The sequence below is a fragment of the Martes martes genome (genome assembly GCF_963455335.1).
Source record: "Martes martes genome assembly, chromosome: 11".
Lineage (NCBI taxonomy): Eukaryota > Metazoa > Chordata > Mammalia > Carnivora > Mustelidae > Martes > Martes martes.
In genome coordinates, this window is record NC_137899.1 from 20,271,414 (window position 1) to 20,295,768 (window position 24,355).

At 37.1% G+C, this 24,355-nt stretch overlaps 1 protein-coding gene across 1 annotated transcript in view; it reads left to right on the forward strand.

Annotated features, from left to right (window-relative positions):
• COG5 (component of oligomeric golgi complex 5) overlaps positions 1-24,355 on the forward strand; it is a 283,807-nt gene that overhangs the window by 228,273 nt on the left and 31,179 nt on the right. Inside the window, exons 15-16 of the mRNA XM_080818263.1 lie at positions 17,627-17,737; positions 19,208-19,270. Coding sequence (XP_080674389.1) covers positions 17,627-17,737; positions 19,208-19,270 — 174 coding nt within the window. The remainder of the gene's footprint in view (positions 1-17,626; positions 17,738-19,207; positions 19,271-24,355) is intronic.

Sequence of the window (24,355 nt, forward strand, 5' to 3'; positions counted from 1 at the left end):
ATGGCAGTAGGGTTTTGGATTTTTTTTTCTTTTTAAGCTTTGTAAATATACCCTTTATTCTTTGTGTAATTTCTTTTTTTTTTTTTTTTAAGATTTTATTTATTTATTTATTTATTTGACAGAGAGAGAGATCACAAGTAGGCAGAGAGGCAGACAGAGAGAGAGAGAGAGGAGGAAGCAGGCTCCCTGCTGAGCAGAGAGCCCGATGCGGGACTCAATCCCAGGACCCTGAGATCATGACCTGAGCCGAAGGCAGAGGCTTAACCCACTGAACCACCCAGGCGCCCCTCTTTGTGTAATTTCTTAAGCAATTTGGAGACTTGACATTCCCATAGTGGAAGAAAACCTACACGTGTGATATTTAAATGATGATAGAGAGATACACGGGTTCAACTTTTTTAGTTTTAAACAGATTATTTAATGCAGATTTAAATGTCATCTACCTGGATGCTGCTCCGTATAGTATCATTTGGTAATAATCTATTTTATTAACATTAAAATAATAAAAGGTTTTTAAAAATACGAAATAACTTGAAAGAGTTTTTATATTAAGTGCAAAGATATAAAACATATCAGTAGATTCTTCAGCCCAAAGGCACTTTAGCTGTAATTACAAACAGACTGAGCCCTTTGGCTTACCTACTGTCTTGATGCTTAGATAGCCTTCCTCTCTTTCGTACCTCCATTCTTGCATTGAACTACTTTAGGATCACTCCTCCTTTCCTTTGAGATTGTTTTCTGACTCGCTTCCCAGACTTGTGAGAGCTTGATTTTCTGTGGGCTCTGCCAGGTCAGTAGTAAATGGTCATGTTAGTCGAAGATTCAGCAGGCCAGAGTGAAGACAGACGAAAATGTCAAATCATGGTTATTGTCTGCTGGCTAACTGAGCATAATTTTAAAAAATGGTTATTGTCATTGGGCGGTATTTCCCAAAGAAAGTAAAAAATGCAAAGTTGCTGACTAAAGCCTGCAAAGTGTGTGTTATCTGTTGCCCTGAGAACATTGCCTGACAGACAACCACAACGCCTGGATGGCATACCATACACACTGAATGCTCATACTTCCCCAGGCAGGTGGAGGGCACTAAGTGACTTTGCTTATCTTCGTGGGGTTTACTCAACGGCAGGCTGGCTGCTGACAGAGGCTGTCTTTGACCATAGTTAAATACACTGCTCTGTTCTGCATGTCTCACCTCCTGCAGCAGGCTCTCTTGGGCTTAATCCTATGATGAAGGCAGAAGCACATAAGAGGAAATATTCCCAAAAGTCTGGCTCACCAAAATAACCCAACCACAGTGCAGTATTAAACTGCAGAGGATGTGGATGCAGACAGGGATGGAGGCTTGGGACCAATCATGCCATCTGTCACAAAGCCAAATTAAGAACATGGCAATAACAAGACAAGAGAGTTCATGAACTTTTCTTTTTATTCCTTAATCCCCCTACTTGAATCCTGTCAGTATGTATTAAATTTTTTTTTTTAATATTTTATGTATTTGACAGAGAGAAATCACAACTAGGCAGAGAGGCAGGCAGAGAGAGAGGAGGAAGCAGGCTCCCTGTGGAGCAGAGAGCCGGATGCGGGGCTCGATCCCAGGACCCTGAGATCATGACCTGAGCCGAAGGCAGAGGCTTTAACCCACTGAGCCACCCAGGCGCCCCAGTATGTATTAAATTTTTAAAAATACCTATTTATAGGTGTATGTATATTTTTTTAGCTATTAAAAATGGAGTTGAAAATCTACATATAACTCCCTAAAAACACAACTATTAGTAGCCCTACTGTTGACCAGAATCCTTACAAATAACACTAAACAGTCAACACATATTTTGTATGTCATATGTATCATATACTATATTCTTAATATAAATTAGAGAAAAGAAAGTATTATTAAAATCACAGGGAAGATACATTTATAATACTATATTGTATTTATTGGAAAAAATGCACATGTTAGTGGACCTGCACAGTTCAAACCCATGTTGTTCAAGAGTCAGCTGTATTATTTTTAGCTGCACAAGGTGCACAACATAATTTTTTAAAGCTATAGATATATCTATCTAGACAGATTTTTTTTTTCGAGAGCGAGAGAAAAGGGTGGGTGGAGAAAGAGAAACTTAAGCAGACTCCCCACCTGATATGGGGCTTGATCTCAGTGACCCTGACATCACTACCTGAACTGAAACCAAGAGTCTGATGCTTAGCCAGCTGTACCACTGAGGTGCCCCTAATTTCTTTTTCTTGTGGTGAGAACTTTTTTTTTTAAGTTTGTTTGTTTAAAGTCATCTGTACACCCAATGTGGGGCTTGAACTCATGACCCCCAGGATCAAGAGTCACATGCTTTTTCAACTGAGCCAGCCAGGCACCCCTGTCGTGGTGAGGACTTTCAAGGTTTAGTCTTTTAGTAGTTTTCAGTATACAATACAGTATTGTTAACTGTAGTCCCCTGCTATACATTATATTCCCAGGACTTACTTATCTTATGATAGAGTTTTTTATTTTTTTACCATTTTTCATCCACATTTCCCCTACCCCCTGCTTCTAGCAATCACCAATCTGTTCTTTGTATCTAAGTTCTTTTTAAAATATTCCACATAGAAGTGATACATTGCAGTATTGACTCTCTGTCTGGCTTATTTGACTTAGCATAATGCCCTTAAGGTCCACCCATGTTGTCACAAATGACAGGATTTCCTTCCTCTTTTAATGGCTGAATATTACCCATTGTGTATATGTATGTATACATGTATATATGTGATGTATGTATGAATATGTGTATATGTATACTTAAGTGTGTGTGTGTACACACATATATTTATACACATCTCAAATTTCTTTATCCAGTCATCCATTTGTGGGCATTTAGGTTGTTTCCATGTCTTGGCTAGTGTAAATGATACTGCAAGGAACATAGGAGTGTAGGTATCTTTTCAAGATAGTGATTTTAGGGGTCCCTGGGTGGCTCAGTCATTAAGTGTCTGCCTTCAGGTCAGGTTATGATCCCAGGCTCCTGGGATAAAGCTCTGCATCAGGCTCCCTGCTTGGCGGGAAGCCTGCTTCTCCCTCTCCCACTCCCCCTGCTTGTGTTCCCTCTCTCACTGTGTCTCTCTTCTGTCAAATAAATAAATAAAATCTTAAAAAAAAAATAGTGATTTTATTTTCTTTGGGTAAATACCCAGAAGTTGAATTAGAAGTAGAAGTAGATCCATATGATACTTCTATTTTTAACTTTTTGAGAAATCTCCGTAATGTTTTCCATAGGGGCTGCACCAATTTATATTCCCAACAGTAGTGCCCAACAGTTGCCTTTTCTTCATATCCTCACCAACGCTTGTTATATTTTTTGCTTTTTTTGATACTAACCATTCCAGTAGGTATGAGATACCATAATATCATTGTGGTTGTCTATTCAGATCTAATCTCTAATTGGATTTTTTGTTTTTGCTGTTGGGTTGTAGGAGTTCTTAATATATACAGGATATTAACCTCTTATGATACATGATTGGTAAATATCTTCTCCCAAGTGTGTATTAAATTTTTATGGCATTCAGTATCAATTTCATAGCCAAAAGATAGAAATTTATTACTATCATAATTCACTTAATGATTTTAATTAATGTGAATATTACTTTAAAAAACATATGAGCCTTTTTCTGTATACTTCATTTGATGATATGTATTTTGACCCCTTATCACATTTTCTTTTTTTTTTTTTTAAAGATTTTATTTATTTGACAGACAGAGATCACAAGTAGGCAGAGAGGCAGGCAGAGAGAGAAGTGGAAGCAGGCTCCCCGCCGAGCAGAGAGCCCAATGCAGGGCTCCATCCCAGGACCCTGAGGTCATGACCTGAGCTGAAGGCAGAGGCTTAACCTACTGAGCCACGCAGGCGCCCCACATTTTCTAATCTTTATTGCCCTAAACCTGTTTTCATTGCTACAGTATATAATATTCAAATAAATATTTTTCTTCTTCTATGTTTTCTTTATTTCTTTCATTACAAAATATTCTTTTATTTACTTTTTTCCTTTTGTTTATTTTTAACTTAATTTCAGAATGTGGAGTTTCTAAAGTCTCTGAGTAATAGAATAGATACTAGTTCCAGGAAATAGAAGTAGTAGTTAGGGACTTGAAAAGAAATTTGGGCAATTGAATCTTGCCTCGTGATTTTTTCTGTCATATTAGCACTTCGATACCATGAAGATTTTTAAAGATATTATTCACTTTTTCAAGGTACTCTCATTAACAGAACTAGTCTGAATTACCTGGTCCATTTTTACAGGAATTAGAAGTGTCATTCCTGTAGAGCTTTTACCTCTTTTCAAGCATATTAATGATCAAAAAGAGCTTTTATTCTCATCCTTGTTCCAGGGCATTGAAATATAATTTAATTCCCTAAGGAATGCTTCAAAATTATGCTCTATGGAAGTATGTTTCTGAGAGAGAAAATTGTCAGCATTTAGTCAAGTTTAGGCTTTGATTCAGAGCACCCTCCTATCCAAGCACACTCAGACGTACTGATACACGTGACAGTAAAGTTCTAGCCATATTCAGACATAAGAAAGAAAACCTACATTTACCTCTTAGGGCTGCTGTAATTACCAGCCTCGTATGACATGAGGTGAGATTGCCTGATAAATGGACCCAGGCCAAAACACATGCAGGAATTGGATCTACAGTATGCCAGTGTGATGGGGTTTCTGAGCCATAAGCATTAGATATGATTGTGAATTGGAGAACAGTGGTGGTAGTGGTGGGGGGGAGGCATGGTTGAAAGGGCTACTCTAAAACCCCCCAGACACTTGGAATAATCAGAGAGAGGAAGAGGAAAAGACATAAAAACACTTCCTTTAAAAATTGGGATGCTGGGGTGCGTGGATGGCTCAGTGGGTTAAAGCCTCTGCCTTCAGCTCAGGTCATGATCCCAGGGTCCTGGGATTGAGCTCCAAGTCGGGCTCTCTGCTCAGCGGGGAGCCTGCTTCCTCCTCTCCCTCTCTCTGCCTGCCTCTCTGCCTACTTGTGATCTCTGTCTGTCAAATAAATAAATACATAAATCTTTTTTTAAAAAAAATTGGGGATGCTAACAAAATTTGCTGCATTTAAATATAAAAAAACTTACATTTTAGAGGACTGGTTTTTTTTTTTTAACTATCCTTTATTATATCAAGCAATAGCACACTTCTGGGCAACTTTTACTCAACTCACTAGTAGGAAGTTCTGCCCATTTAGAATATTTTCTGAGACATACCTAAAAAAATGGTGTATGCGGAAAGTGTTCTGTAATAGGAATCAAGAAAATCTTTTTTTTTCCTCAGACAATCTTTTTTTAAAATCATTTTCCAATATCTTAGGGTAGGAATTGTTAATCTAGAAGGTGGGTGAAGGGACTTCAGGGCATCTGTAAACCCCAGGAACTGTCAAATGTTATGACATGTGAGTTTTTTCTGGGAAAACATGATTTATTTCAAAGAGGTCTATAATCCTTCCTCCTGAAATAACTGTATCTAGAAAACCTCCCCATATGTGTTATTTGCAAACTATAATGTCTTAATAGGGGAAAAGGAAGAGGGGATATGAGCTACTTGGGTACAATGAATGATTTTTAAAGATTTTATTTATTTATTTGTCAGAGAGAGGGAGAGCGAGAGAGCGAGCACAGGCAGGCAGAGGCAGAGGGAGAAGCAGGCTCCCTGCTGAGCAAGGAGCCCGATGTGGGACTCCATCCCAGGACACTGGGATCATGACCTGAGCCGAAGGCAGCTGCTTAACCAACTGAGCCACCCAGGCGTCCCCAATGAATGATTTTTAGAAAGTTGATCAGGCCCTTGGAAAAATAGATGGAAGATACAGTTTGTGACAAAACTTGTGTGGGTGTGATGGCCACTTCCTATTTTCTGTTCTGTGATAAGAGTCAGTCTTCCCTGGTTGATGAAATTTTAGGGAGAGAATTTATGACAATTGAGTTCCTTTTGGAGGACCTGCCTTTAAGCAGATATGGCAGGTTCAGAGAAAGCCATTCTGACATACCTGCTGTTTTTCAGTGACTTCAACTCAAAATAATACACAAGAGCAGCATATTTTGGAGTGACATGTCCTGAGCTCCTTCATACACAAGTTATCCAGAAACCAACTGTTTCTGTATACCAGCTACAAACAGAACACAGAATTTATTTTTTTAAAAACATTATTTATAATGGCTTCAGAAAATAGCGTTTCTGTGAATAATTTGAGAAAACATGGGCAAGACTATACCGAAAAATCTAAATCATATTGAGAGAAATTAAAGGAGTAAATAAATGATGGCATATACTCTCTTCATAGGTCGGATGGCTCGGTATAATAAACATGTCTGTTCTTCCAAAATTGACCTATAGGTTCAATGTAACAATATACTTCTTACCAATGCAGAAACATTTGTTCTGCTAATATCAGGATCCACTAGAAACGTACAGTAATTAAGATGGTGAAGTTTTAGCACAAGGATAGAGAAATACATTGAAAGAGAGCTCCACATGTATACAGTCACTTGCTGTGTGACAAAGATGGCAGAAGAGAACAGTGGGAAAAGGATGGTCTTTCCAGTAAGTGATGATGGATTTGTTTGATAGCCTTGTGGAAAAAAATGAAAGTTAGCTCTCACCAAGAGACAAAAATCAATTTTAGGTACAATGTAAATCTAAATGTGAAAGGGGAAACCTAGTAGAAATACCCTTACATGGGGGCACCTGAGTGGCTCACGAGGTTGAGTCTGCCTTCGGCTCAGGTCATGATCCTGGGTCCCAGGATCGAACCCCACATTGGGATCCCTGCTGAGCAGGGGGCTCGCGTCTCCCTCTTCCTCTGTACCCCCTCAAATAAATAAATAAAATCTTAAAAAAAAAAAAGAAATACCTGTACATATACAACATGAGACATGTAGAACAGCGTTATTTGTAATAGCCTTAACAGAAACAGCCCAAATGTCCATCAACACTAAAACAGATACATAAATGCTGAGATATTCATCAGTGAAATAGTGTGCAATCCTGAAAAATGAAAAAAATACAGCTTACATACATTCCTACGTGGATGAATCTGACAAACAATGTTGAGCAAAATATAAACATGTATATAGTTATATATGAAATATTATGTCCCAATGATTCCATTTGTATAAAGAAGTCACTTTATAGGAGGAAAGAAATGATTGTGTTGGGACTACAAGGAAGGGTTTTTGGAGCACTAGTAATACTTAAATTTTTTGTCTGTGGTTACAAGAGTTTATCATTTGTGATGACTCATTTATCTGTATACATTTGTATCTCGATTTTGTATTTCAATTAAAAGTACCTTTAAAAAACTATAAAGGTATGTGTAGAGGTGGCACGTAGGTGTATTCTTGTTTTATAGGAGGATAATCATTTAGTCCTTAGGACTTGGAAGAATATGGAGCTTTTATAAATTTTGGAAGATGTTTAGTGAATCTCTAATATTGAATAAACTAATCTTAGAAAAAAAGTAAAAAAGGACTAAGATCAGGAAAAGTAAAAATGCCTCTTTTTCTTCTTGATTTCACCAACCACCCACCTCTCCCCAGTTTAAATATCTAAGAACTTCCTAAAATAGACTAACCAACACTGTATATAATATGCTGTACATTTGGAAGTTTGGAGAAAATAAAGGAATGTGAGTGTGTGTGTGTGTGTGTGTGTGTGTGTACACTTGTGCATGGACACACATGCACGCATGTGTGGGTGTAAGGCATCTTTTCTTGGGTGTAGATTTATTTTTACTTTTGTAAAATACATGTGGCCACTCTTTGCTGAGAACCCTGTTTAGTTGGGAAATTGAATTTCTAATTGTAATCATTCTGGTAGCCATCAAAGATTTACATTAATGACAAGGAATATTGAGCTCTGGGGAATTCAGATTCCCTTCCTTTTTCTCTCAAGAATCTTCAAGAAATGCTTCAAGAAAATATTGATAGTTTGAAAGCTTGGTTACAAACTAGTGAGGGAAATAGGGAGTAGTCTTGTGAAGACTTCTATGTGCTAATACGGAAAACTCTCTAAGACATATTATGAAGCTAGAAAAAGAAGGTGAAAATAGTACATTTAGCAGTCCCACCTATAAATAAAACAGATAATATAACTAAATGCTGTTTTTTTTTGTTTTGTTTTGTTTTAAGATTTTATTTATTTATTTGACAGAGAGCACAAGTAGGCAGAGAGGCAGGCAGAGAGAGAGAAAGGTAAGCAGGCTCTCTGCTGAGCAGAGAACCCGATACGGGGCTCGATCTCAGGACCCTGGCTGGGATCATGACCTGAGCCGAAGGCAGAGCCTTTAATCCACTGAGCCACCCAGGTGCCCCACTAAATGCTGTTTTATGCTTTTTCTTTTTTCTTCTCTCTTTTTTTTTCCTGGAAGGTCACAACAAGAAACTGTTAAGAGTGTGTAACTTTGGAGAGTGGGACTAAAGATAGAGACTAGAGACTGGCTAAACGCTCGTGTGTTCCTGGAATTCCCGTGACCCAATCTGATATCCTTAAAACTCTGTAACCTTAACTCTAGATCACTCTAGCCCTTGCAGGATATAGTAGGGGGTTTGGCCTTGGCCTTCACTCTGAAAGGGAAGCCATTTAGTAGTCGGACAGAAGAGGAAATCTAACTCAGAAGGAAGGATCGAAATGCAAGAACTAAGAGTAAGCGTAAGCAATTGGTAAATATGTAGGTAAATCTGAGCCTTAATTGCATAAGATAATGAATAATAGTGAATAATTATGAATATATAAACAAGGTAGAACTGAAATACTTTCTCCACATTAAAGTTTGAAATGAGGAGAAGGGGTAATGAATTTTAGAGCATTCTAAAATGCTTACATTATTTAGGAGGACTGTAAAGCCATAGATATTTTGGCTTAAGTTGAATATGAACTTTAATAATTTAATTATGACCACTGAAAGAGTGGAAATAGAATGTATAACTTCTAAATGAACTGATGGGAAAATGGGTAAAAGAGGAAAGTATCAGTTCAATAAAAGGCTGAGAAGTGAATGGAGTAAAAATCAAAGAAAATCATATGAGAATTACATAGTAAGATGGATTTCAAATATATCACTGATCACAATAAATGTAAATAGACTAAACTGACCCCTGACATTTCTCAGTTTGCGTACAACCAGTAAATTTAACTTTGTGTGATACACCTAAACCATAAGCAATGTGGGTTCACAAGCAGACGTTCAAGAAAGAACTCTTGAGACATTTTTGGTGCAAAAAGGTGCTTTTCTTATAGCACAGGGATAGGGCTTATGGGCAGAAAGAGCTGCACTTTTTGCTGTATGAAGCTGATGGTTATATGCTTAGTGCTTAAGGGGGGAGAGGACAAGGAGTATTAGATCATAAATGTCTTCTTCAAATTTCCACTCATAAAACTACTTTAGCAAGATTTCTGTAGTGCTTATCATTCAGCTTGATATTAACATGAAGATGTGCAGGCAGTCATGAGACCCTTTAAGAATGTAGCAGCCAGTACATATTTGATCCTTATCAAAACTATGCAGGCTGTCGGTCAGCCTTATGGGCTAAAGGTGAACATTTTTTGTGCTTCTGTCCCTCATCAATAAGGACATAGAAACGATGAACGTAAAGGAATGGAGAAAAAATATTTCAGTGACATCTAGGTGGCTCAGTTGGTTAAGCATCTGCCTTCAGCTCAGGTCATGATCCCAGAGTCCTGGGATCAAGTCCCACATCTGGCTCCTTGCTCAGTGGGGAGCCTGCTTCTCCCTCTGCCTGCTGCTCCCCCTGTTTATGTTCTCTCTCTTTTTCTCTCTCTGACAAATAATAAATAAATCTTAAAAAAATATTTCAAGCAAATACTAATTAGATGAGAGCTGATAAAATGAGCTATAATAATATCAGACAAAATAGATTCTAAAGCAACAAGCATTATTAGGGATTTGGGGGATATCATAACATGAGAAAAAGAACAATTTACTAGGAAGGTATAGGAATTATGATACACCTTACAATGCAACCTCAGACTAATAAAATGAATGGATAGAATTTCAGAAATTGACAAATCCACTCTTAAAATGGGAAGTTGCATGGGTTAGGGGGTTAATCAAGCCACTGTAGAATGATACTCTTTAAAATTACCTCCTTAAGACTCCTTCTCAGACAATTGAAGTCATTTAAGGCAGACACAAACTTAGAATGACTGTCAGATTTTACAAAATGAATTTCTAGTTTTTTAGATAATAATTGCTCTCAATCAGGTAATCTTGTTTTTTTCTGTTTTAACATTATAAACACCACTGTTAAGGTTAATATTCAGAGAGAGGCTTATTACTTTGGAGTTCAATAATATAAAATTTTTTGTTATTAGGACTTTAGTTAAATTGAAATTTATCTTTTGGCTGTATATAAAGAACTTTACTATGAAAATTAATACTGCTTTCGAGATTATAGGTTTAATTACATTAGAACTTATAACTCTCAAAAACTGAAAGTACTAGTCTGTATTTGCAAATATATAAACTACCAATTTTTTTAAAAAATTTTATTAACTAAGGTTTTCATAGTAGGATGCTATTTTTTTTTATTTTATTAACTAATTTAGACTTTAATAGTAGGATGCTGGGATTTTCGTTTTTTCACATCCCTGAGGATAATAAACTTTTGTTTTTTTGTTTTTTTTTTTAAAGATTTTTTATTTATTTGACAGACAGAGATCACAAGTAGTCAGAGAGGCAGGCAGAGAGAGAGAAAGGAGGAAGCAGGCTCCCTGCGGAGCAGAGAGCCCGATGTGGGGCTCGATCCCAGGACCTTGGGATCATGACCGGAGCCAAAGGCAAAGGCTTTAACCCACTGAGCCACCCAGGCGCCCCTAACTTTCATTTCTTTTGGAAAATCTGTAGTTTGAAATTCACTCTGTGCTAAACTCAAAGTATCCTAAATCAAGGCATGTAAAGAGTTTTTCTGATGATTAAAGAATTAATCATAGTATTCATTATTGGAAAATGGGAAAAGCTCAGTATACCTGACAGTGAACAGTTCTCTCTTCAAGGAATTAAAAATATGCAGACTTGTGACTCTAAATTTAATTAACAAGGCCAGTGTTTAGGAGCCAGTGATTGGTTGTGGGTAGGTGGAAATTCCATCTGTTGTTCAAAAGCATAAGGTCCTTTGAAGAGAAATAAAATAAGAGCTCTAAATGATCCATTCTGAGCAAATTGTGTTTGCCTTGCCCACCCTCTGTGGTTACCAAATCCCATGAGCCAGGTGGACATTTTGACAGGAGTGTGGACGATCTAGAGGAGGTTAATGAGAAAAGTAGATTGATAAAATGTCTTTGTAAAGGAATACAGGTTGTATGAGCAATACAGTTTTGAATTACAAAGCTGCATGTCATTCCTAAGTACGTATAAACAAGACTTGATCTTATTTCCACCTTTTTGGTTGTATGTTAACTCTCTAAAAGGCAACCCATTTCAAGCTGTCACCTCTTTGATAACACATTTGTGTGAAGGCTTAATCTGATGTCAAAACACAACATTACTGTTGAATCTGTTCTGTGGTTAAATGTACCTGTCCTTATTTTTAGATAAATAGATACATAGGAACACCCTTTTTTTTTTTTAATCAAGTGGTCAAATATTTGACAAATTCAGCAGTCTGAAATATAAATAAGAACCAGGAAGGGAATAAAAATATCCCCTGAACTGCTGGAGTTGATGTCTCAGTGTCCGTGCACTGAAGTATACGCTTATGCAGAGGAACGGCTCCCAGCTGTCATGTGCTTAGTCCTCGCTTTTCCCACTGTAAATCAAGTTAGGCCAGGATGAGGGGAGATAAGATCAAGAAGAGAAAACTAACACCTTAGGAATAAGAAAAGGATTCCTAAAAATTTCTAAAAGCTCAAGAAAAAGGAAAGACAAAATTTCCAAAGATATGAGTGAAGGGACAAGCAGCCATACTTACCCGCTAAGCTCTAATGAAGTGACTTCTGAAACAAAAATGTGTCATTGCACAAACATGGCTCACTGGAACAGTAGTGAACAATGCACTGGTTCATTTTAAGTAGAATTTGCTTACCTGTTCTGTGTGTCTTATGTATGAAACCCAAAACGTATGACATACACTGTAGAAAGATTTTCTTGGAAATATTTCCTGATAGTTTTAGCATCTAAGAAAATTAGTCTCATTTGTCAGGGAAGTTTAGTTAAGCTGATATGCCAGGGAAATGGAGAATTGCTACATAAACCTATGGATTTGTCCTTTGCTGTACGTTTGCAGAAATATGCCCTATGTCTGGGTTCCAAATACAATATAATTTTTTTTTAAGATTTTATGTATTTATTTGACACAGAGAGAGAGAGATCACAAGTAGGCAGAGAGGCAGGCAGAGAGAGAGGGGGAAGCAGGCTTCCCACTGAGTGGAGAGCCCGATACAGGGTTCGATCCCAGGACCCTGGGATCATGACCTTAGCCGAAGGCAGAGGCTTTAACCCACTGAGCCACCCAGGCGCCCCCCAAATACAATATAATTTTTAATGTATTACAGACTAGAGATGTTTGATCATTTAATTGTGAGTGTGTGTCTGTGTTTAATTTTATGTTTTTATAGGGTAATTGACATAATGAGCTGAGTGATATTTAATTATACTTCTTGTATTCCTTGCTCTCAGCCAGGTAATCTATGATGAAGGCATTCGATAAGTAAATATAAATAAAAACCAGTTATTTTCATCTGTGTCACAGATTAGTAGATCAAAAGAAACTATCTTGGGGCCCTTGGGTAGCTTAGTTGGTTCATCCCATGCTTGATTTTGGACACAGGTCATGATCCCAGGGTCGTGAGGTTGGGCTCCATGCTCTGCAGGGAATCTGCTTGAGATTTTCTCTCTCCCATCTCTCTCAAATAAATAAATAAATCTGAAAGAGAGAGAGAAAGAAAGAAAGAAAAAAAGAGGGATGGAGAAAAGGAAGGAAGGGTGGAAGGAAGGGAGGAGAAAAGAAAGAAGGGAAAAAAGAAACTATCTTTCCCCAAAACCTTCTTTTGGGTAGGTAAACAGTGACCAAAGCAGTGTATTTTGTCATATTATCTTAAATCTTTCAAGGATGGAGATTGTACATCCTTTATTTATTTATTTCTTTTTTTAAGGTTTTATTTATTTGACAGAGACACAGCAAGAGAGGGAATACAAGCAGGGGGAGTGGGAGAGGGAGAAGCAGGCTTCCCGCCGAGCGAGCAGAGAGCCTGATATGGGGCTCGATCCCAGGACGCTAGGATCATGACCTGAGCCGAAGGCAGAGGCTTACCCCACTGAGCCACCCAGGTGCCCCACATCCTTTATTTTTATCATTGGATAAACTTATCTTGTGCAACAGTTTCTAAGTGCGTCCTACAAATGAACCTTTTAGATACTTAATGGAATTCCATGGTGCCTTTACTAATATTTTAGTAACTTTCCTCACTGTGTAATGCTTCATAATATTTCTTAACATTTTTGCTTTCTTCCCAGTCTTTCTGTGAGAGTGAACTCCTGCACAAATATGCTGTTTGTTTTTTTTAGTTAGCTCAATAATATAAGCACCTCTGATTGCTTTTTCTAACATAATGTGAATTGCCTAGTATATACCTGACTGTTCTCTTAATCTTACACATGTGGGGCTTTCCAGTTTCTCTGTTTCATAAATAACATTATCTTTGTGCATATAACTGTAAGTATTATATTCTTAGGATACATTTCTAATAGTGGGATAAGTAAGGATATAGCAACTTTGAGGCTCTTGGAATATGTTGCTCACTAGCATCTCTTGACCTAGAAAACATTGATGAGTACACTTAGAATCATTGGACCATCTGTCTAGAAAAACTGATATGACATAGATCAGGGATTTCAAATTGATTTCATCCCTTGTGTCGGGTTTAAGAAATTGGTCGTTGCTTCCTGGAGCACTGTCTTTGTGAAACAGTAACAGGACTGCTTGATTACTCATGTCTTCTTTATGAATGGGAGGGGAGTGACAATCTGAGAGCGAAATATTTGCCCTTTATACTTTTCATTAAAATAATAATAATAATAATACTTAGCCTTTTTGTATGTACTTTTTTTGCTGTGAATCCAAAAATTGGATAGAAAACATTATTAGATCAAAAGATCTTAATATAAATTCCTCATTAAAAATTAATTTGGTAATTACACAGGCATGCTTACCACTTTCAGGAAATTAAGTATAGATATGACTGTATAGCTAAGAGTTTATGAGAACTTTTCAAAGTTTTTGTTAAAAATATCTGATTTAGGGGCACCTGGGTGACTCAGTTGGTTAAGTGTCTGACTCTTGATTTCAGCTCAGGTCATGATCTCAGGGTCATGAGATCAGGCCCTACGTGGGGCTCTGCACTCAGTGGGGAGTCTACTTGAAATTCTCTCCCTCTCCCTCTGAACCTTCTTCCCCTAACAAAAATAAATAAATCTTAAAAAAAAAAAAAAAAAGTAAATCTGGGTTAAGTGTCTATGAGTGCTCCTTGCACTATTCTTATTTTTGTAATATTTTGTTTTGTAATATTTTGTAAATTTGAAATCATTTCCCCAAAATGGTCATGGCAGGAATGGTGTTGGAGAGAAGCAGGGTGATCCACCAAGCTCAGATGTTGGGCTGACTGTATTCTGTGCTATAAAATGAGGATTAGCATCAGATTATCTTAAATTTCCAATCTTCTAGTGTTATATTTCACTTTGATGTTTGAATTTTGTTCCTTGTTTTGATATTTCATCTTTAGTTCTCTTATGTCATCAATGTTTTGCTCTTCTAAGTGTAATATTTTCTTCTTTTTTCTTTGGAAGATTTTATTTATTTATTTGACAGAGACACCGCAAGAAGGGGAACACAAGCAAAGGGAAGGGGAGAGGAAGAAGCAGGCTCCCCTGCTGATCAGGGAGCCCAATGCATTACTCGATCCTAGGACCCTGGGATCATGACCCAAGCTGAAGTTAGACGCTTAACGACTGAGCCACCCAGACACCCTAAGTGTGTTATTTTCTTCACAGAACTTTGTAGGTCTCCAACTTAGCCATCTTACTTTAGTCTTAGTCCTTACAAGGCTCGAGGCATCCAGCAGCTAACCGTTGAAGTCTAGGGACTTTTCTTTCTATACTTTTTTTTTAAAAAGCTCTATTAAAATATAATTCACCCATGTGAGTGTACAATTCACAGGTTTTTAGTATATTCACTTAGAACATTTCCTCACCCCAACAAGAAACCACCTACGCATTAGCAGTCACTTCCCATTTACCCTCTTCGCCCATCCCCTAATTACTCATCTGCTTTTTGTCTCTGGATTTGCTTATTCTGGCTATTTCATATAAATGTAATCATTCCATACGTGGTCTTTTGTGAGTGGCTTCTTTTAGTTAAGATGTTTTCAAGGTTCATCCACCTTATGCATGCTCAGCACTTCATTCCTTTTTTTTTTAATTTTTGCCGGGCAGCGTTCCATTGTATGACTAGACTACATCTTATCTATCCGCTTATCAGTTGGCATCTGGGATGTTTTCATTTGGGGGCTATTACACTATGGCATGATGTCGCTGTGAACATTTATATGCACATTTTTTTGTGAACATGTGTTTTTATTTTTCTCGTGTATATAACAAGGAGTCAAATTGCTGGGTATATGGTCACTCTGTGTTCATCTTTGAGAAATTGTCAGACTTGTTTTCCAAAGTAGCCACTCCATTTTACGTTCTCACCAGCAGTGTATGAGGGTTCTGATTTCTCCACATTCTGGCCAGCATTTGTTACTATTTGATTTTTTTATTATGGCGTTATCATGGGTCTGACAGGCCTTTCTCTACTTTTAAACCCCTCAAATATAGTCAGTTATCAGTAATAATAGGATCTTCATGCTTTTCTAGCAGCAAGACTATCTCTTCTGTAAGTATGGAATACATAAAATAGACTTAAAATAACAAGAAAAATTCTTTCCTTTTTCCATTTCTTTGTTACTACCTCAAAATTATTTGGAGAGAATCTCATGAAAAGTAAGAGAGATTGGATTTTTTAAAAAATTGTATAGCTAGAGTTCATAACTTCTAGATGCCCTTTACCGAGAGATACGTATTTAACATTCAACACATTGAGTTGGCCGTAACTGCTGGTGCCAATGATGATGCCACTTTATTCTCCAGTTTTAGAGCTCAACTGGATTACAAGTTGGTGACCATGTCCATAAGGAAAGGCACGATAAACTAGAGTTCTTTAACCTGATGTCAAAAGGTCTTATGTTGACTTTATAGCCATCATCATGGGTTGTAATGTTAACAAAGGAATATTCCCTTTATTTTAATTGCAGTTTTTAATATTTTTAAATTGTATTTTATTACTACAAGTAGGAATTGATAAAGTAGGAGTTGAGTTCAGTTTTTATAAATGGATGTGTGTGTGTTCATCAAAGGAAAGTAGAAAGCAAAGTAGTATTTCTTTCTCCTACACTTTATTTGGCTCGCTATAACAAAGGCAAGATGATCTTCGTTTCAGTTCTCTTAAAAGCCCAACTTTTCACATGTTGAGATCTGTATCCACATTCATGGAGTTGACTTAAGTCATTTTAATTTGTCCTACTCAAATGTAATTCACCTTTAAAAATATTTGTTGCAGGTGTGCTTGGGTGGCTCCGTCAGTTAAGCATCCAACGCTTGATTTCAGCTCAGGTCATGATCCCAGGGTCCTGGGATTGAGCCCCGTGCCGGGCCCCATGCACAGTAGGGAGTTCACTTAGATGCTCTCTCTTTCTCCTGCCCCCCACTTGCATGCACACACTCTCTCTCTCTCAAATAAATAAGTGAATCTTTAAAAAAAAATTTTTTTACAGAGGACTTGATTAAAATCTGATCGGTATGAGAACAGTTTATATGTGGATTCTTTTCTCACATCAAACTGCAAGAATTCTAGATTAATTCTTAAAGCATTACATGTCCTCTCTCCTAAAACTCTTGTATTCAGAACTAAAAAGTGAGGAGTAGAAAGTTCTTAATTACACTTCTACTGATCATCCATATACAGTATAATCTTAGCTAACTTCCTTTTCCAAACAAAATTTTAATGTATAAAAATGAAAGTAAAACCCTCTTTTACTTTCATGGACTAGTATGATGGCTGTCAGGTATAAATAGGATGGAGGCTTATTTTCGTTCCTTCCTCCTTCCCTCCCTTCCTTTATTTACTTTTCTTTTTTGTTTTGTTTTGATGGCTTATTTCTGAGGTTTTGAGTGGAAGGACTATTGGCAGTGGCCAGAACGTATTCCCCGAGAGTACTGCGCTGATGTGTGAAAACACCAGCACACACTGGGCTTTTGGGTCACATGTGCCTCAGGTCTGTCCGCTCTGAAGTACTGATGGAAGATGATCTTCTTGTGCACACATTTGGGCTGATTGGGCTTCCCCATTCACGCTCTTCTCTCCACAGAGGTTCCTTCTGGCTGTGCCTGAAGTCCAGCACTTGATCCGAGTATTTCCAGTGAACATTCTTTTTTTTAATTTTTTTTGGCTGGGGACGGTTAGGAGGACATGAGCTTCCCAGTTAAATATGATCTGTCATTTTGGTCATTTCTTTTTGTGCTGATTTCTTACAGCTCTCCACACAAGGAGATGCAAGCCAGGTGATTGGGCCTCTTACAGAAGGGCAGAGAAGAAACGTGGCAGTAGTGAATTCACTGTATAAGTTGCACCAATCAGTAACAAAGGTAATCTTTATTTTATTTTAGTTTCTTTTACTTTCAGCTTCTTTATTTTCACCTCAAATTTAGACAGCAAGGAATTATTGTTTAATTTTTGGCAAAAGAATACAATGAAAACGTGGTGACTGTAGAATAGGTTGCAGAAGGAACTCTTTTTAAACGGTTTCTGTTCCTGGCCTTTATCATTTGTGTCACTTTTCTCGATACATTTGGTTTAAAACATATGAACTCTAGATCATCAGGCTTGAATGGTATAATCGAGTTTATTGAGCAGATGATTTAAGGGTAAATCATATGTGTTTCATACCTATTAAAAAGCATAGTTTCATAAGAACTCTTAATCCCTTCAACTTGGAAAGGTTCCATCTTTGCACAAAGAAGGAGGGAAGGAACTGCATTAAACACTGATTTTTTATGATATAATCACTGATGACTCCTTGGAAGTAAAAAATATATATCCTTTTTTGCTATCGTTACTCTTGTTTTACTAGTGTTTGCTATTTGCTATTTTTTTTTTGATGATGAATTTTAACTTGTTTGCCTTCATGTATTATTTCTAAGATGAGCTGTATTTACAGTTACCAAAAAAGCAACACTTTCCACCCAATCCTTGACTTTTGAATAGCTCGTGTTTTCTCTTTATAAGTCATTTCCAAAATATTTAGTTAAGTAGGGAGCTCAATATTTGGAAGACCTGAAGGAAGCCAGAGGTTAGGGGATGCTCTTGAGAACATGACCTTTATTTTAAGTTTTATATGCTCAATTACATTTTAGAATAATTATGTAACTATTTATTTACATAAATTTTTAACAAGTCCTTGTGTCGATTAGGAGTTTCCAAAAATGTGTATGTCACACATTAAACAGAATATGTTTTAAAGTGTTATTAACAAGTAAATCTCAGAAAAGTAACAGAAGTAAATAAAGAATAAATGAAATATTTTCCATTCCCTTTCATTATTACTCTGAAGCCTCACAATCAATGAAAGTTTCTCTTTCTTTAGGGTGATTTCAATGCTTTTATTGATACTTTTGGAATCTTTTTAATATTTGTATTGATTTGTAAATGTTTGACATTTGTATTTTAAAGGCTTGTCAAAAATCATAGTCAGCCTGGAGAAAAGTGAATTTTTTAAAAGAAAAATGTAAATATGGCTTTAGACTGACCTTTTCAAGTTAAAACTTTATAATTAAAACCTATCTAAAGTGAATAAAGGGAAGCCAACTCTTAGAATTCTTCATGTTTTGATTATTTGAAGTATATAGTATAATTGCTTTATACAGGAAAGTAGTTTTCAACCTATCTTAACTAATAAATACTAATGAGTATCTAAAACATGTATGAGATGTAATCTAAAGTAATGATACTATTTTGTGTGTCTGTGGAAACAGCTTTATCATGTTATGACCAAAATCAATATTTATAAAAGTAAAAGACTTAAGCAAAACTATAACTGTTTCAAAACCTTGTTCTAGGTGGTTTCCAGTCAGAGCTCCTTCCCACCAGCAGCTGAGCAAACTATAATGTCAGCCCTAAAGGTAAAAGAATTCATCTTTGACTCTGTAGATCAAAGTGGTTTTAGAATTGTTTGGATGAGTGCAAGATGTCACATTTTAAAAATAATTTCAAATCCTCTACACACACCAAAAGTAGCTGCTGATAATTATCCTAAAGAGAAAGAATGCATGTGTTTATATTTTCTAGAACTTAAAAATAAACCCTGTTGGTGTCTACAGATTGTGTTCTACTTATGAGAATTCTATCATAGGCAAGGGAAGCAAGAGTCTTCAAGTCTTCACTGTATCTTTGGCCAGCACAGCCTCGTATGATCCCGGGAATGTGGTGATTCTCTGTGAGGGTGATTTTGTTCCCTAGGGAACATATAACAAAGCTCAAGATGTTTTTGATGGTCATGACTGGGAGTGGGGTGCTCCTGGCATCTCGTGCTGGGGATGCTGTTACACATCTTGCAAGCATAAGACAGCCCCAGACAAAAAGGAATTACTGGGCCCAAAACGTCAATAATGCCAAGGTTGAGAAACTCCAAAGTGTATCCATAAGGTGAGAAATCAGGGTAAATTCCTTTTTTTTTTTTCTTACATACTAACACAAATACACTCTGGAAGTTTAATAAAAAATGATGTTGGTATGAGGGTCAGAGCCATGTGTAGTTGACAGTGGGTAACTCTTCTAAAAAACAAGGATATCATTCAAAGTAATGATAGTAATAGATATCCTTTATTTAGCATCTGCTACTTGCCAGTCACATGCCATATACTGAAGTATTATAGCAACTGTTCAAATTGTGTATTGTTATCCCTGTGTTACACAACTTAGAAATAGTAACTTGCTCAAAGTCCTGATGTTGGTAAACTCAGACCTCACTGACTCAAGAGAGTCATGTCTACTACACCTTGCTGTCATCGTTCATTGGCTTACTAAATGTTTCTTTGGTATTTAAGGAACACTGTATAGCAGACTATAGAGCCAAACTCCCTGTGGGTGAATGCCGTCTTAGCTATTTAACTAGCCATAGGACCTCAGACAAGTTAGTTTTCTCTTGCCTTAATTTCTTCATCGGTAAAATGGTACGATATAACCGTACAACCGTGATAGATGTCAACGGTTCAATGGATTTAGATCACTTGGGTAGAGTTTAAAAAAGAGAGAGACAGAGACAGACACTACCAATGAACTCCAAGGAGAGATACTTTTATTTAAGAGAGTAAGGAAGCTACAAAGAAACAACAGTGAGTTGGGGAAGAAGTTTTGGAGGGGATATTTCACAAATCCTAAAGGAGAAGGGAACTTCTGAGGTCAAATGTTGTCTATAGGTGACATGGATGGGGATTTAACAGGCCCCAAAACTTAAGGACACTAAATTCATTTGGAAGGTAGGAGAAGACAAGTCTGTTTTCCCTCAGCACAGTAAGGGTGCACTTGGATATTTTCACTGTATTCTCTTTTTTCCCCCAACATGCTCATCTCATTGTGATGAAGTATTACTCATGCCTCCATCATAAAATAATTATTTTTATTAAGAGTTCTCCAAGTTATTGATGATTATAAAAATAGCAGAAGTCAGACCAATATGACAAATCAAAAGGTCTTAACATTCTTGTTTCCAAGCAGGGAACTTACAAAGTCTCCTTTTCCTGCAGTTCCACATTTTTTTCCTTCTCTTCTAGAGAAGAGAAGGAAACATATTTTGATCACTACCCAAGATAAGAAATAGATTTTAGGGGCGCCTGGGTGGCTCAGTTGTTGAGTGTCTGTCTTTGGCTCAGGTCATGATCCCAAAGTCTCAGAATTGGGTCCTACATCAGGCTGCCTGCTCACCGGGGAGTCTCCTTCTCCCTCTGACCCTCACCCTGCTTGTGCTCTCTCTCTCAAATAAATGATTAAAAATCTAAAAAAAAAAAAAAAAAGAAATAGTTTTTACTTTGTGACCCCATGCACAATACATAAGTATTTATAAATATATACACACACATATACTTGTATATGTATAGAATATACATCTACATGTATTTCTGTAATTGAAACAAGGTTTCACAGAACAATGTTTTTCCTTATTTTGTGTGATACGTGCTTATATTTTCTACATTCATGTGTTACTTTTTTTTTTTAAAGACTTTATATATTTGAGGGAGAGCACGTGCATGTGGGGTGGTAGGGCGCTGGGCGTCGGGAGAAGGAAAGAGAGAATCTTAAGCAGGCTCCGTGCCCAGCTCGGAGCTCAGTCTCACCATCCTGAGATCATGACCTGAGCTGAAATCAAGAGTTGGCCACTTAACCGACTGAGCCACTCAGATGCCCTCCTCATCTATTACTTTTTTAAAACATTCTGATATTGATTGACTAAATTGGTTTTTTGACCCCTAAGGATCACAGCTCATAGTTTGAGAAAATTCAGTCTGTGGGTTGAGACAAAGTGCCTACACTTTGCTTGATAATAAAAGTCTCCTGACAAATTTAAAATAGAAATTCTTCAGGGGCGCCTGGGTGGCTCAGTCAGTTTAAGTGTCAACTCCCGATTTGGGCTCCGGTCATAATCTCAGGGTTATGGGATTTGAGCACCACAATGGGCTCAGCACGGAGTCTGCTTGACATCACTTCCTCTCCCACTCCCTCTACACTTGCTCTGTCTCTCAAATAATAAAATCTTAAAAAAAAAAAAAAGAAAATTTTCAGAGACTCTAATTCAGTATATAGTGTGCTCTCTGAATCTGTATTTTTAGCATACAACAAAGGTTATTCCTGTTGTTAATCACTTGGGACTGGGAGTTGAGGCTAGTGAAGGGAAAATTGCCCTGTTCTTGGGCTCCCACCCTCACTCTTGGGTTTGCTCGCTAGAGCCAGGGCCCCATGGAGCTGGGTGCTGGTTTGCTGAGGCCTTGAGAACTGGGTGAGAGAAGACTAGCATTTGGTTTAAGTCTCCTCTGCAGTGGCCCTAACAATTAGAGACTTAACAGCATATGTTAACAGAACTCAAACAGTTGTGACCTTGCTTTTTAAGTTAAATCATATAAAAACCAGATGACATATTAAGTAAAAACCAAAACCCTCTGACTTAAAGAAGAAAGAGAACCTTGAATTTTAAAATTGTAGGAGACTTAATACATTACTTTGAATTGGGGTAGAATGTTAGGGTGCATAAATGATTGCAGCCCAAGAATCAAAAATCTATATGCTTTTGTTATTTGATAGAGAACGTATTTTTTTTAAGATTTATTTATTTGAGAAAGAGAGAGAACAAGGGGGAGGGGCAGAGGGAGAGACTCTCCAGCAGACTCCCTATTGAGCACGGGAGGGAGAGGTGGGGCTCCATCCGACAATGATGACATCATGACCTGAGGCGAAGGCAGACACTTAACCTACTCAGTCACCCAGGCGCCCCTTGATAAAGAAGATATTAAATATATGTTTCACTTACTAAAACTGTGGGTAAGGATACATAACAGTCTTTTCTTCTCTACCTTGTTGAGATGTTATCCAGAATTAAAGGTTATTTTAGGCTTGAGGTTTAACATCTCATAATGATCTACTATGCCATGGATGGCCCAATTAATATTAATTTAGAACCATTTCATTATACCCACTATCAGCTATAAGTAGCATTTAAAAACCTTGATCCATTTATTACTGAGATTGTTTTATATGGGTAGTGATGGTATTGCTAGGTTTATATATGACAATTTTTCATTTCTCCCTTAATGTGTGGGTTTGTGTTCTATATGAGAGAATAATCCAGATTGCTGAGGCTTCTATATTTTTGTAATCTTATCTATTTTAGGTAAACCTTTGGAAAATGTATGACACACTTCCCTGCTTTGTAAAGAGCTTATGAAATAGAACCTAGTCTCCTTTCTCTGTTCTCTCCGGTAGTCCTTAATCCTCTACCATTCCTGTTTTGTATTTCCCCTAAGTGGGAAGCCAGAATGAGCATTTTCTGTGTAAACTATCATATTGTGTGCAAGTAGATGCCTGTTTTCCCCCATCTTGTTTCTCTGGCTAGAACCCCTAGTGTAAGTGTTCTAATTGGAACTGGTGAGAGTGGATATTGGTGAGTGCTTTCCTGACTGGGGGAAAGCACTCCATCATATTCTCCTATTTTGATTATGATGTTAGGTGGCCTTTATCAGATAAAACAAGTTCCCTTCTATTCCTAGCTTACTGACACTTTTTTGTTTTATAAATTGTATTTTATCAAATAGTTTTTTCTCTATTGAAATTAAAAGATAGTTTTATTCCTTTATTCTGTTAATAAAATACAGAAGTTTATTTTCAAATGCCAAACCCACCTTGGTTATGATGCATTACCCTTTTTATATATTCCTGGATTTGATCTACTTAATTTTTGTTAAAGATGTTTGCATCTGGGGCACCTGGGTGGCTCATTTGTTAAGCCTCCGCCTTTGGCTCAGGTCATGGTCCCAGGGTCCTGGGATCGAGCCCTGCATCGGGCTCCCTGCTCTGCGGGAAGCCTGCTTCTCCCTCTCCTGCTTGTCTTCCCTCTCTCACTGTCTCTCATTCTCTCTCTCTCTCTTCGTGTCAAATAAATAAATAAATAATTTTTTAAAAGATGTTTACATCTGTAATCATAAGGGATACTGGTATGTAGTTTTCTTGTAGTTTCTTTGTCTGCTTTTGGTATCAAGCTATTACTACCCTCATTAATTAGGTTTAGAAGTATTTCCTCCTGCTCTGTTTTCTAAAAGAACTTGTATTGTTATCTTCTTACATGCTTAGTAGAATTCACCAGTGAAACCATCAGAACCTGTGGGGTTTTTTGTAGGAAGTTTATAAATACAGACTTGATTGGTTTAGTAGGTGAAAGGCTATTCAAGTTATGTTTCTTTTTTTAATGAGCTTTGATACTTTTTTACTTTCCAGATATTTATCTATTCATCTAAGTTCCCTGATTTGTCAGGATAATGTTGTACATAATATTTTCTTACTGTCTTTTAATGTCATTAGAACCCATAGTGATAACCTCTTTTTAATTGTTTCTGTTGGTGTTTGTGTTCTCTGTCTCTTTTTTTTCCATCAGTTTAGCTAGGGGTTTACCAGTTTTGTTGATCTTTTCAGAGGACCAACTTTTGACTTGACTGATATTCTCT